Source organism: Paramisgurnus dabryanus, chromosome 11 (genome assembly GCF_030506205.2).
Source record: "Paramisgurnus dabryanus chromosome 11, PD_genome_1.1, whole genome shotgun sequence".
Classification (NCBI taxonomy): domain Eukaryota; kingdom Metazoa; phylum Chordata; class Actinopteri; order Cypriniformes; family Cobitidae; genus Paramisgurnus; species Paramisgurnus dabryanus.
This window is the reverse complement of record NC_133347.1, coordinates 2565925-2581986: the sequence shown is the minus strand read 5'-3', so window position 1 is coordinate 2581986 and position 16062 is coordinate 2565925. Positions and strand designations below refer to the sequence as shown.

Here is a 16062-nt window from a genome sequence, read left to right as displayed (position 1 = left end):
TTTCAGCTCCGACAGCTTGCTTTGTTTACTGAACCTTAAAAAATCTTGTGAGCTGCCTGCCTAGACAGCATTTTTTGATTCTCCAAAGTGAGATTATTTAGGACATAACAGTTATTGTGTCATTAATCTGTAGCTATATGATCACAGAGTTATGGCTTGCTGATGTCAGCCTTTACTACGTTTACCATGGTAACCATAACACTCATCCAAACGAGTTGTTTTTGTTAAAGTGAAACTAACCAAGTTTTGACAGTGTTTACTATAATAAATGTGAATAAGAGAAACACTGTTGCATGTCTTTGCATTTGTAGTTTACAGATATGATTGTAACTCTCAGAGCTGACCTGTAGGTTTGGCTTTATCTGGGTGTCAGTGAAGGAATTTTTGTTTTGACTGGACAGAGTTTGTTGACTTTTATGAGAATCACTTCATTTGATTCTCTTTATGAATGAGATGAGGTCTTGCATCAAAGCACAAGTGATGACTACACAGTTTGACTTTGACTTGTGGCCGTTGCATAATCTTCCAAAAGAGGAACTTGCATGCAAAAATGATATTCATGATGGTATTCATGGTGCATTATCTTTACTTTTGAAGTTCAACTTTTGATTTTAAACATTTATTGGTAAATTATGAAATAAACTAAGATTAATAAATACTGTAGAAGTAGGGTTCATTGTTAGTTCGTGTTAACTAATGCATTAACTAATCTTTAATTGCCGAAAAAAGCCCAAATGGAAAGAAACAAGTGGGGAATTTTGGAAATTATTCATAGAAATTACACAGGAATTAGGGATGCATAATGATTAATCGTGATTGATCTATAGCAAAATAAAAGTTTTTGTTTATATCATATATGTGTGTGTGAACTGTGTATAATAACTTTGTATAGATAATTGCACACACATGCATGTATATATTTAAGAAATGTTAACATGTGTATATACATTTGTATATTTATGTATATTTATATTATATATACATTTCTTAAAATTATACATGCATGTGTGCACATTTATATATACATAATTATTACACACAGTTCATACACATATATGATGTAAACAAAAACTTTTATTCTGCTATAGATTAATCGTGATTAATCGTTATGCATTCCTAACAGGAATATTTGGGAATTGTGGCACACACACGGATGAGACAGATGTCAAGAACCTAATGTATGTGTGTGATACTGTTTGTATAAATTACCCAAAATGTACAAATAATTTCCTTTAATTTCCTAAGTTTCCAACTTGGAATATTTCCTGAGCTTTACAATCCTATATAAGAAACCCTGACCGTCTTTAGGCAAAACAGTAAAACATGAGATAAAAATCAGATGAAAGCATTAAGAGAATATGACATGTTAAGAATAATAAACTATTAAGTGCCCTTACATTTCACAAAATACATGATCTGCATTATCACCAAGATTCCTACATTAAGATATATTATAGGAGCATTGCTCAACCAATGAGTTACCATAAAGTTACCGAAATGTCATTGACAATAGCTTCTGCTAAGTTTATTAACTTGACCTTGACTAGATCATCTTCTTGTGTCATCTGTGGGTACAAGATATGATGAAGGATTGATTTATGCACTCAAGGTTGTGTAGATGTGTGCAACTACAAGATGAAGATTTTTAGAAAAGAAACTGTAGTATTGTCAGTTTTATATTGGATGTACCAGTTTTCTTGAGGCGTGTGGTTCTTAAGATATGCAAAATAAATAATGACACAAGTGTTTGTTTGTTTAATGTAGGAAGAAGAGATTAAGTCCCACACACTGCAGAAGCTTCCAAAATCCTATAAATCTATTTAAACTGTAAATATTTGGTCTCATGATAAATACATTAAACTTAGAAAAATAAATAATTTGGTTTGGTGATTGTTACTTCACAATCAGCTTTACTGTAATGTAGATCCCATGATGATGTCTTTGGCCGTATTCTAAACCGAGCACAATGATAGTGCTTATGGGAGAAAACAGATGGAAATCCCCTTAGAGATGAAGAGAAAGATTAGCAGGCCGAGCAGAAGCGTCTCTTATTGTTTGGGCGTGGTTGATGATTTGAATAGCTTATTTAGGGTGGATCCGTTTCAGTGGCATGAGTTGATAAGGGGTGTGGCCACCTTTCCTCTACTTATCTTAGTCAACAGAATAGGACGAAATTGAGACCTAATGCATGTTTTCAGTGTGACTTTCTTAAGGGAAGTTTTTGATTTCATTGTGATTTTACATTGTGAAAAGCCATGGTTGTACTCGTGTAGAGGATATGCCATACTGCGACAACACCTTTCTTTTATCTTTTTTGGGCGACTCATGTCCCGGGAGGCTCACAGGATAGTGTGAAGTCTCCCATCGAATGCACACTTCAGCCGGAAGGTCATCCGGATACTTTTTCAACTACTATAAATTCAGACATGCTATTCGCCTTGCCCACTATATAGTACAGAAGTAGGTGATTTTGGACGCAGCGTGCTCCTCTGTTATTCAGATCTGCTCTTTGCTCACCCAATATTTCATCAGGCTGCTGCTTGCATGCATATCTGGAAGTAATTTCCCTTTTTAATTCAACCTAGCTCTGTTAAATTCAGCAAGCTGTGTTTTAAATGCATCATGCTTTCTTTTTGCCAATTATCTCGGCGCTCCATTTGCACACAATGCATTTACTAGTGTAATAGTTTCAGCTGTTATCAACAGAAGAAACGGCCAAACTGTTAATTTTCCCTTCAATGACACGACCGTACGCATTGCCCTGTGTTACCTTGAGGATTCTGCTTAGCACTGCAATGTTTAAACTTATCCCACCATTGTGCAGGAAATTGTACGATAACTCACAGTAGCCTCTTATGTTGTAGGTTTATTAATCTGTTTGTCTTGTAGTAATACGGGGAACCAACAGTTCCTTGGGATTTAATTCGAGATGTATTTTATGCTGTCACTGCTCAAGAATTGCTGTAAACTCTGTTGGACCTCTTTGCTTTCCCTGTGTTTCTGATAAGAGCTGGGTGACATTGAATAACCACAATATACTTTATCTTAAAATGTTTTAGTGGGATAAAATTAAGCAGCGGTATGCGTGTCGCACATGTCAATGAATTTAATGAGCTTTTTTATTTGTCATTAGATCAATTTCACGACCCATGTTTGTCTCGTGATTTGCAATTATGAAACATTTTATGAGACGTGCAGGTAACCCTTTGCAATAAGTTTACATCCATATAGACTAGTAAAGGCATTAGCTAACATTAACTATAAGCAGTATTTATAAAATGTATTAATCATTAGTTAATACCCCGGCAATAGTTCATTGTTAATGTAAATGCATTGTGCATGTAGATTAACTAACTTTTGTAAAAAAAAAGTTTTAAAATTAACTTATGTTTAAAAAGCAACCCTATTAAAGTGTGTATGTAACTATGATACAAGTAATTTTTGTAATCCAAGAATAAAAAAGATCTGCACTAGAGCTGCAATTATCGACTATTTTTTCAACCGATTAATCTATCGATTATTTTTTCGATTAATCGAATAGTCTAATGATTTTTTTATACATATAATTCCCCAACAAATAATAAATGTAACATCTGCCATTAACGCTAACATTTTATTTAAGCATTTTCTTAATTAAACAAACACACAAACCAAAATTTTCAACATGAAAAATAAAGTGGCAGTGCCACTTTAAAAGAGGCATTATTCACCTTAAACAATAAAATAGGCATATATTAATATTTTAAACATTAGTTTATGATTAGTACATGCATTAACTCAGCATTAGTTCAGACTGAAGTAAAAATAAGTTCATTGTGATTCATGAACCCTTATATAAGATGTAATGGTTATATTATTACTGTTAATATTATTACTATTAGTAGTACTGCATTCTCATTTAACTTTAACATTTAACTTTTCTTAAGTTCCAGGTAAAAAACAAGTTCAGTTAGTATGATCTTCTAATATTTTATAAACAGCGTTTACGCCGCTGTTACTTTAAATAAACGCATGTCAGGAATACCTTACAAGACGAGCTTCTGTAATATCTGCGCACATATTCGCAAAAAAGACGTTCATTGGGAACTCCGCACTGCCAGCTGGCTTTCAGTGCACGCGGGCACATGCCTATCAGTTCTCAATGTGACAGTAACTTATTATTTCATAACTTCTTAATATAAAAACATGTCCTGCTCTTTATTTACTGTTTCAACATACTGCCCAGAAGCGATGCAATGTCACGTCTGTCAGGCGTCTCGCAGCTCGTATTAAACGAAGATGTAAACGCAGCTGTATTAAGCACAATATGTATTGATTCTATTGTTTATAGAGTAAGTATAAAAACTTACTGTAATAGTTCAAATTCTTACGCTGACGTCTCGTCATTTTGAGGTCGGAGAGCTCCAGGTTTTCTTCTTTTAAGATGATCATACACAGGTGTTGCGCTGCTGTGGTATGCCATTTCAGTTTTACACAGTATGTGTTTTAACGTTATTTGGTCTCTGCTTAAAGTATTCCCACACTTTTGATCGCGTTCTGTCTGTTTGGTATAACACTTGTATCACCCGGTCGGAGCTGAAGCCGCCTTCATTTCAAAATGTAAACAGTGCGACGCATCGACGCATTTCCGGCAAATCGACGTAATTACGTAATCGACGTAATCGACTACGTCGACGCGTCGTTCCAGCCCTAATCTGCACACATTGAAGACCTCCCACAAAGCTCAATGTGAACTTCACTGCTGCACCTTTTTGCATTTTTATGCACTTTTATGTATATTTGGCCTTTGTATAATAAATGAATACAGGCTTTGTGACCGGTCTTGAATGTGTATGGTCTGCATTTGTGCACAAGATGTTACGGTAGATGTTTGGTATATGCAAACTTCTTTATTTTATTTATTCTTTTATAGTTTTTTTACCAAATGACATTTGCAATATATAATTATTTTTTAAAACAAATTAAATTAATACATTTTTAAAAAGGATGTGATAAATGTCAGGTAGTGGCCAAGAAACTCCTTCAATACAATTCAAAGAATAAATTGCTGATTTACTTTTTTCCAGTGTTGGGTAAGTTACTCAGAAACAAAGTATTTTATTACTTATTACTAATAATTTTAAATAACTTTTTAGTAAATGATACAAGGATAGGCATGAAACTGTTCTTTTAATTCATTCAAATAAATAATATAAAACTACTTTATTTTTGTGGTTACACTTTTTAAATACCAATTCTTACTATTAACTAACTATTAACTACTTTTGCTCAAAATACTTCTTATTATTGCTTATCAATACTAGTTGTAAACTTTAAGTATTAGTAGCAATTTGCTAGGATTATGGCTGTAGAATAAAGTCTTTGCAGAATAGAGCATTAAAGGCGGGGTGCATGAGTTTAGAAAAACACTTTGGAAAAGAGAGTTGGGCCGAGTACACACTTGTAGCCAATCAGCAGTAAGGGGCGTGTTTACTAACCAACATCATTGCCTAGGTTGCACTGTAAAAAAATTCCGTAGAAATTTCAATGTTATTGCAGCTGGGTTGCCGGTAATTTACCGTAGATTTACATTTATGTTATTTACTGGCAAGAGTTTGTTCAAAGTTAAATAAATTTTAAATATTAACAAGTCTTTATCTTTACAGAATAAAACTATACAATAACAGCCTCATGCAAAGCATTCTGGGAATCAGAAATCATCATCAACGTTTTTCTGTTTTTTGCTTCAGATTTTGTTTCCCAGAATGTTTTGCTTGATGCTGTTTTTTTAGTTTTACTCTGTAAAGACAAATACTTGTAAATGTTTAATGTTCATTTAACTTTGAACAAACTCTTGCCAGTAAATAACATAAATGTAAATCTACGGTAAATTACCGGCAACCCAGCTGCAATTTCTACGGAATTTTTTTACAGTGTGCATATGTGTGGGGCGGGTCTGTCAAAAGAAGGTCCAGATTCTATTGGGGTAGGGGTGAGTTTGTTTACGTGATTTCAAATATCAACATTGGCTTTCAGAGATCATGCACCCCGCCTTTAATATTATATTACTACTAATAAACAGCCAATATCCCAGTAATATCAATTCTACTAACCAGTTAATAGTATTTAAGTGTGTAGAATAGATAAAAAACAAGCATTGGAATGTTAGACTTTAAATGTTGATGTTAAATTTACTATTGTATTAGGTAAAAGGATCTAAATTACTTAGTAACTAGTTACACCCAACACTGTTTTCACCTAATTTATATAATAGTCATAATTAGGATACAGTATTTGACTGGTACACATTTATGTTGCCCAGCTCTGTGTTATTTGATCTCTTTATACCCCGTAAGCTTTTCTTCCTCTCAGTTTACAGCCGGTATATGGAGCACAGCACCCTCCTCTGGATCCACGAAGACACCGTCAGTAAGTCCTGTAACTGTAATGTCAAGAATTCCTGCGGTTCCTTCCAACAAACGTGTTTTGTGTGCAACATTTGCATCTTTTTCAACTTTTAAATTCTATTTTGGTTCAATGTTTATCTATTTTGACTTTTTTTAACAGTCATGAGCTATTTGTCATTTGGTTTATTATGTGAAATATATCTGCTTTCAAATGTTTTTGTGTTTGCACTTTTCAGATTTAGGGGCAGTGTTCCAGATAGGGTTTATTCTAGTCCCAGACTAAAATGCATGTTAGAGCTGCCTTAGTTTAATCTTGCCCTGATGTATCCTAACATATATATTAGTGCCATTGTTTTGTCTCAATATACTTACCAGTGTTGTTGTTTTTTGTAAGGTATGTTTGTAAAAAGTACTTTTCTAACATAGGCTTAGTCCTGGATTAATCTAAACCCTGTCTGGGAAGGTGCCCCATAAAGTTGATCTGTATTGGATTTTTTTTTTTTTTGTTATATTCATGCACTGTATGTCATTCTGTTTATTCTGTGTAATATATCTGCTTTCAAATGTGTTTATTTGTGTTTGCACTTTTTCAGATTTACCCCGGGTTTCACAGTCAAGGCTTAACCCATAATGCACAGTTGATGCACAATTGAAAAACACAATTGAAACATCCAGAATAGGAAGTTGTGAACCAAATAATTATACAACCCCCTTGACTAATTCTAAATAATTTACATCAAAAGGTAGCCTACAAGATATCAGCAAAACATAGATGTCTTTTAAATTAGTCATAGAGATTCCCTATGCTGATCTTAGGTCAGCAGCTACAGTATACAATCACTATATTTGGGTTGTAATTGATTTGTTAAAGGTAACATGTATGATTTTATTAAACTATATATATACAAAAAAGTTATATCCAGTGTTATCAGGTTAGCATAATGAGGCGAGTGTCATGGCTATGCATACTTTAATCCTTTATACGATTTTCGTCTTCTATCAGTTTTTCTTGGCCAGGTCACCTGATGTCTTTGACCTTTATTCCCATCTATAATGTTTTTGGTATTATTAAGTTCTCCCGCTCTCTCTATGATCATCTCTCTGAGATGTGTTAAGATGTGTTCAACTTTATGCGGGTCTGCGTAGACCCATCGGTAGATTAACTGAGCGCATGGTGACATTAAACAATTGACGGGTCGTGCAAATGAGCTGTAAAACCCCGGTCGTGCATTCCGTTCTTGGCACAGGTGCCCTGTGCTGCGCAAAATGCCTCCCTTGGCAGCTGCCCATGTCGCCCATGCCTAAATTCACCACTGCACAGTTGTGGGCTCGCAATCTAGTCATCTTGTAACATGAAATAACAACTAGAAGAAATTCCAGATTTGTCTCAAAAACTTGGCCGCAGTCTGGAGCCCTTGGTGCCCGCCATTGACTGGTGCCCCAGGGCACTTGCCCAATCTTGTCTATGGATAATCCGGCCCTGGGTTTAAGGCTAGTCCTAGACTAACACATGTTTAAGCTGTCTCAAGTGAATACTGTAACTTGCACGGACAGATCTTAAAATATTCCAGTGCCATTGATTTGTCTCTTAATTAAACTAAGGCCCAGTCCTGGCTTAAGCTAAGCCTTGTCTGTGAAACCAGGATATAAAGGTTACTGTTTTGTCTTTTATTTATTTATTTTATTTTTGTTATAGTCATGAACTGTATGTCAATCTGTTTATTCTGTGCAATGCATCTGCTTTCAAAAGTTGTTTATTTGTGTTTGCACTTTTTCAGATTTAAAGACCCTCCTAAAGCCAGCAGTATAAACACCAAATCCAAAAAGGCGTCGACATTCCATGAATTTGCACGGAGTACCAATGATGCGTGGGACATTGATGATGAAGAGGATGATGGTGTATTCAGTCTCAAACAGACCTCATCCTCACCCGTCCAATCACGGTCCATGCCTCAAACTCCCAGCCTCAAATTCTCCAAAGCCCTGGAGGACACAGAGCCACAGCTCCACCTACCAGAGAGGCAGGAGCCAATCAGCACAGAGCCTGATCTAGATCAACTAGACGTTGAGAGCGGTTCAACCAATGGCAGGGTGGTGAAGTCCTGTAGTGAAGTCCAGCTAAACGTTAATGCAGGTGTGCCAGTTTAAGCTATCATTTTATAAGTTTAACATGTATGCAAATTCATAAAGTTTGTTTTTAAATGTGTTTAAATGAGAGTTGGCTGTAATTTAAAATACAAAATGTTCAATATTTGTATCTTTTTGTGTTGTTTTTTATGCCAATACAGCACGCAATACCCTGCATAAACAGCAGTCACTTCCTGTACGGCCCATCATACCGTTGGTTGCCCGCATTTCGGACCAAAACGCCTCAGGAGCTCCACCCATGACAGTGAGAGAGAAAACTCGATTGGATAAATTTAAACAGCTGCTTGCAAGTCCTAACACAGACCTGGGTAAGTGAAATAATGCTAGTGAATTTGTTCTAGTATTAAAAGTAGGGCTGCAATTAACAATTATTTTCATAAGCGATTAATCGGGCGATTATTTTTCGAATAGTCGACTAATCGGATAAAACATAAATATTACTCAATTATTCATTTTTTGCTTATTATAGCTAAATAAGGCACTAAATTTGTGTATTTTATGTGTAGAAGTATAGTTTTAAAAGTGAAACAGTTTTCTGGGCAACGCTGGCTTGCACAGTGAGAAGAAGCAGCGCTTAATAAAAGTGCAGCTTGCATTGTATGAATAATCAGCGGCTGACTTTAATTACAAGCGCACAGTTTGCACTGTATAAAGCAGACGTGTGTCCGCGCTGTCTGACGGTGGTGCGTGAACATGTGACGTCACAACTAACCGATAATGAAATGAGTTTTTATCGATTTTATCAAGTATGGTTGCAGCCTTAAATAAAAGATAATTAAACAATGAGTGAGACAAACTGGAAACTAATTTGTTTTGACTGGTGATTTTAACTGAGAGGTACGCGGTAATACAAATGTAGAAACCCAAAATTCAGCTGGGGACATAAATCAGCAAATTTAATATGACGCAGAAGCTTCTGCAAACTGGTGTGTATACAAACAAGTAAGTAGTTAAACTTGGGTAATTTCACCCACTTTCTGCCTTACGGGAAAACTACTAAATGAACATTACATCACCTTATTAGTATTCATGAGCCAAGCTATAGAGGACTAGCATTTGTCTCTTCCAATTTTCAGGTTGTTTCTAATCCCCTGATTGATTTTAAGATATTAAAGTCCTTCATTTGTTGTACCATTTCAAAAGCACCCCCTCCTGTTTCCTCGCCTCTAGCCGAATCGCTTTGCCAGGTAGGATGGTGTTTGATGGCAGGACGGATGAGTCTCGTCCGTGGTGTTAACCCAGTCTTCCTGAATTCACGCTGAGAAGCCCTTCTGTTCGCTCTGCGCTCCAACCGATCGTGTCTTCGAGCGCACACCTGCGATAACAAGTTCTGCGTGTGTTTTTGCTCATTTGTGCAACGGATACCATGAGGATCGTATCAAAGAAACTCACTCATCCTCCATTCATAACAAAGTTTCAACCTCCGCACGCTCCGAGCATCCTGACTGACAGGCCCAAATCACCAGGGAATGAAGCTCATCCGTCATTGGAGAAAAATAATGCTTATGCACCGCTTTCACTGCATCTTATGAAAAATGTGCTTGTGATATAGTTGGAGGGGGTTCCTCGTGCAGAATCCGGGGTTCATAATGGCTTCTCAGATCTTTCATCATTTCGCTATCGTATTACGCCTGGCAGGTGTCCAATACCATTAGTATTTCAGGAGAGGTTTGATATCACAATGTTGTCAGATGTTTCTAAGCGAGACTTTGCATTTTCGTAGATGCTGTTTTTACGCCATTGACCTACAGAGCTGGGTGGGAGATCAAAATGACAAAATCCTCAAAGTCATGTAGACTTCACCACCTGTACAGGTTCTTAAATAATCCACCTGCAGTGTGATGTTGTCCTTATAACAACCACACAGTCAAAACAAATGTTAGAGAGACAGAAAATGTGTCTCCAATTTATTTTCTCATCTGTCTTTCCCTGCTATGTATTGCAAGATTTTTTTGTCTTCACTGACAACATCCCAAACCACTGCTCGATCTTGTGTACTCTATAGCTATCATTTTAATAATCAATGTACCAGGCATAATTGTCTTATTGGAGTTACCGTAGATCAAAGCTGTGAAAGTTTGATTGTGTTTGTTTATTATTAAAAAAATAATTGTTTATTGACTACAGGGGTGGAATTGTAAATGAGAGTTTGGCCTGTCCTCCGATGTTTATTTGAAGTATATCTTCCATCTTCTATCACGGCCGTCGGATGAATTGTTGATGCTTTTATCTGTTAATCTAATTTACACCCTGATTGATTGAATAAATGTGTTATGTCTGTACTGTCGATGCTTCAGTAATTCATGTTTGGCTGTTTTTTATTTATTCGCACAGAGGAGTTACGAAAGCATAGTTGGTCGGGAATCCCACGTGAAGTTCGGCCAATCACCTGGAGACTGTTGTCGGTAAGTAGCGACCGGTACTTACATTTTTATATTTATCATTTAAATTCAAGCAGATCAAGGCATGAAAACAGATCATAGCTGTGAGATAAAGGGAGAACAAATATCAAATATTAAACTCACGTTGCAGTTTTCAGGCTCTGGTTATAATAAAGGGCTGCACAATATATCATGTCAGCATCAACATAGCCACATCACTGAACATGCAAGTATTAAAAAAAAAAAAAAAAAAAAAAAAAACTATTTTGGACCCTTTGCCAGTGGAACGCTATCTTAAAAAAAAAAAAAGGTTTCAGACTGCAGATGGAATCACAGATGTCTCAGTGAACTATACAAATAAAGTGTTTTTTATAGTCATTTAGTGAAGTCATGCAGTAATCCTCACAGAAAAACAAAACATTGCCATGTTAGTTCCCCCCAATATTGTGCAGTTCTTATAATTCTTGCTAGTACATTTTGTGTCATGATTGTCAAATGTTGGCATAATTTGTGTATTAATGTGTAAATAGGACATCTCATCATGATACAATACGATATGGATTCTACGGTGTTTACCGATACAAAAAACAAAGGTGTAATATGGTTTAGATTAGATTAATATTTAGACAGTATCTGACAGCAGACAGAGATCTTTTTGCTGCTACCATCGCTTTGTTGTTGCATCTTAAATGATGCACAGGCAGACAGTATTGTCAATTTAAAGAAAATCACATTTTGGCAGAAACGTGTAGATTGTACCGAGCCTCTAAGGTGACATTGGATTAAAAAAATCTATAGTTTAGTTTCATGTGCTCAAGTGAAACTTTCATGTGCTTACGTGAAACTTTCATGTGCAGAATATTTTTCAAGTTTAGTTGAAAAACTTTTGTGTGAAACTATCGCGTTCTCGCGTGAAACTATCGCGCACGCACGTGAAACTTTCGCGTGAAACTATCACGCGCGCACGTGATAGTTTCAGGTGAGCACGTGATAGTTTCACGTGCTCGTGCGATAGCTTCACGTGAGCACGCGAAACTAAACTTAAAAAAAATTTTGCACATGAAGGTTTTTGTGTGAGCACATGAAAGTTTCACGCGAGCACATGAAAGTTTCACGCGAGCACATGAAAGTTTCACGCGAGCACATGAAAGTTTCACGCGAGCACATGAAAGTTTCACGCGAGCACATGAAAGTTTCACGCGAGCACATGAAAGTTTCACGCGAGCACATGAAACTAAACTTTATTTAATTTTTGCTCCATGTCCCCTAAGGGGCTCCGTAAGTATGCCATAAGGAGAGTTATTTTTGTTCCAAAATGCGATAAACGCCATTAAAAATATTGATACCACCAAAATCAGTATTGTATCTGGTCAGAATTAACATGTAAATTCTTAATTTTACGCAAATCCGATATCCGCTATGTTATGTCATCTTTTCTCCCTTTTTTCCAAAACGCGATAAGCGCTACTCCTCCTTCTCCTATGACAAAGTAAGTGTTTTGATTAATGCCATTCATGTTTTTTTTTATCAGTGTATACCACTAGTCATGAATATAACATGGCAAAGTTGAATGCACATTTATATATTGATTCAATAGATTTATAGCATTTTGAAATAAAAAAAACTTGCATTGTGCTGAAAAAATAATCAGTTTTTATAATAAATCTTTGAAAATAAAATTATGTTATTATACCCTAAAGATGCTATGTGAAAGTTTGTAAAAGAAAGTAGTGGTTTTCATCTTGTCACTTTCTTGGTATAGAAAACATGTTTTTACCCAAATTAGTCAAAATGGATTTACTGCGTTTGGGAACCAAACTCTTTATATGATATTTTACTTTTGGCATTGATGCATTGTATTGTTAGAAACTGAACGATGCATCGATCCATATCGATGTTTTGTTACACCCCTATTCGATAATCCGTTAGAACTGGTGCTGTCCCATGAGCGGGACACCTGAGTTTACGTCAATATCTTACATGTCAATTTTACTCCATCACATCAAACTATATATCATTAGAAAGGTCTAAGAAGATTTTTGAAATGTAGTTTTCATATTTCAAAACCTTTTAGCAGTGATAATAATGCAGTGACAGTAATTTATTAATTTGTGACAAGAGTATGCAGAAAACCATTGACACCTATGGGCCGTTGTTGGTAAAACCACTAAAAGTGTAACACAAACCTCATTTTATAATATAAACTTTATTGTATAATTATTAAAAAAAATGTAAAGTGCTATAACAACATTTTTAATATTTTTGTGTCTTCTTTAAAACTAAACCAAGATTATGCTTCTAGACCAACAAAATATTGATTATTAAAAAGTTAATGTTAAGGTGTACATTGCTTTTCCACCTCCCCCCTAATCAAAAAGGGCACACCAGTTACTTTTGCTGGCTGTTTACTGTAAGCATACATCACAAGACATCTGCTATAACTTTGTTTTCATTCTGCATTGAATATCAGAGGTTATAAAACTTGTGTAGCGTTCTCATTTTAATGTGCATTATTGATTTGTATTGCATTATTTCCCTTGGTGAGCAATTTATGTCAGCAGCATCACAGGAGGACTCGAGCGAGTCGCCGTGTTATGACTTCTTGTGCGAGGATGCTCGGCAAACCCTTTACAAGCCTCATTTGACTTTCTGGCACATGCTTACACAGTCAATAACACGCACCTCTAGGCTAAGCTGTATAAGCAGATCCCCACCTCAGCCCGGCTCTTTCAAGCTTCTCCTGCTTTATGTGATGTTTGTTAAGGATTAGACAGAGTAATTACAATTGTTGTAAGGTTACCGGGGTAAATCCACAGTGCTACAAACAATGCTAAAGTGCCGAACAGAAGATTTTCACATGCAGACTGGTGTTACAAAGTGCATAATTTTTGGGGGAATAACATGGTCTTCATAGACCTGCATTATTTTCATGTTATGTCACTGCAGTGATGTGCAAAACCGCATGTTTGCGTTTGCATATGACGCATTCTTGTATTCAGTATCCTGATATAAACTGGACAAAGATGCAAATGCAATGCAAAAATGTATTTAACATATAATGTGGTACAGAATGGAAACTCGTTTTAAGATCATTTCCGGTCACAGTGGAAAATTTAATAGCATTATATTAGTTTGAAGGGCCGCCGATGGGGGATCCAAATGAGCGTATGGACGTATGCGTTTATTACTCGCCTGAAGCACAGACATGTGCCGAATAGAGATTCAGATTCTGAATGTACATTATTATTTATGTATTTCAAGTGGTTGGCAACTGTGTGTGCTCATTAAAATGAGTTAAAAAACAATAGGGGGGAAGATGCTTTAAAAACCGTTTTTAAGAAACATGAGGGAGAGTCCTGACAACCATCTAACTGACAGCTTCAACGCCCCCATGTCTGCTCTACAAATATTTTCTTGTCTTCAGAGACGCGTCGGTAGCTGCTAACTATGCGCTTGCACAATTGCATCCTGACTGTGTGTTAGTTTACAAGCAACATGATTAGAAGTTGTTTCTGCCAGACTTGTGGATTTATTCTTGGCATATGAAGTGTAGTTTACTCTATATTCGGTCTTCTCCACTTTATTTCTTGGTGCTCCTTGCTGCTTTTCAAATTAAGAGTTAGGGATTTGAACAAACCGCTAAACAAAAGTGTTAAAATGTGTTTGTGCTACAAAGAGCTCAGATGCAAAACCCCCTAAGTGTATACCTTGTAATGCACTGCAAGGCGCTTTGGATAAAAACATCTGCCAAATGCATACGTGTAATGTAAATGTAAAAGCTACACTGAAAAAACGAACTTTTTGGTGTAGTAATATTTATTAGATTAACTCTCATAATTTCTACATAATAATATTAACATTTATTGAGAACTAGATTTTCCTAAGTAAAATGATGATAAATACACAATTAATTCATGTAAAAAATGAACTGTGTAGGAATAGTAAGTCTTATTAGATATTTTCTTATATTATTTAACTGTTTTATAGTCACTGCACATAGTCCTAAAATAATTAAGTACATTTTAATCAAAAACTTTAGCAGATTCAAGTAAAAAATCTTTACTTACATTTATTTGCACATGTTGTAAGGAATACCCACAATTCTTTGCGCCTGAATATTTTTATTTTTTAAGCTTTATCACAGAATAAGAACTGATAAGAACTTTAACTACTTAAATATTTGTTAGCAAAATGTCATAAAGGTTTAAGCCCTTATATTATTGATGTTGTTTTGTTGTTCAGTGTTTCTTTACATGAAGCCTGTTCAGAACATTGTATTGTAATTCTCTCCACAGTGCTGATAATGCATGTCAGAAACACAGTTTGTGTGCGTTTCTGTTCAGAATCCTGTTTATTCAATGACTGACTTGTTGTCAGTCATGAATTTTGTGTTATAATGCCATTTATAACACTAAAAATAACTAGGTCCATAGAAATATGTAAATAAAAAAACAAACAGAAAATACGATTTATTTAATATTATTAGGACAGCAATGCTTCAATTTAAAAAAAAAAAAAACCTAATAGACTTTACCTAAACAATTAAAATAAATCTAACTTCTAAATAAAATAATTAAGTAACATTTAATTAATTATTTAACATATGTTTTATCATGCAATTTTAAGTACATTTTGTTTGATTTTAGTAGGTAAGTTTTACTTATAAAAAAGCAGTAAATTTTACTTAAAAAAAGTTCGTGCAAATTGTTACGAGGATTTTTTTAAGTAAATTTTACAAGTTGTTTTTTTCAGTGTAGGTCAATTTCCTAATATATTCAGTAAACCTCCTTTAACCAGAGAAAGAACAATTGTACCATGACATGAGCATTAAAGGGGACATATCATGAAAATCTGACTTTTTTCATGTTTAAGTGTTATAATTGGGTCCCCAGTGGTTCTGTCAATCTAGAAAATGTGAAAAATGTCAACCCAGTAACTTAGTTTTAGTAAACCATTCTCTGCAAGCATGTGAAAAAAAAATAGGTAATTGAATTTTGGCTCCCCTTGTAATGTCAGAAGAGGATCTTATTATAATAATACCGCCCCTTAATCTACACTATCCAACCACGTCACTGAAATTTAGTGCAGCGATCAGATCATTTGCATTTTAAAGGACACACCCCAAAACTGCACATTTAAGCTAACAC

General features: G+C 35.4%; 1 protein-coding gene across 2 annotated transcripts in view; it reads left to right on the top strand.

The window, feature by feature from the left end:
• tbc1d22b (TBC1 domain family, member 22B) overlaps positions 1 to 16062 on the top strand; it is a 79370-nt gene that overhangs the window by 342 nt on the left and 62966 nt on the right. Inside the window, exons 2-5 of one of the 2 annotated variants that reach the window (XM_065270266.2) lie at positions 6352 to 6408; positions 8165 to 8520; positions 8675 to 8842; positions 10869 to 10939. In XM_065270266.2, the coding sequence (XP_065126338.1) occupies positions 6352 to 6408; positions 8165 to 8520; positions 8675 to 8842; positions 10869 to 10939 (652 nt within the window). The remainder of the gene's footprint in view (positions 1 to 6351; positions 6409 to 8164; positions 8521 to 8674; positions 8843 to 10868; positions 10940 to 16062) is intronic. The other variant, XM_065270267.2, reaches the window with a different exon arrangement.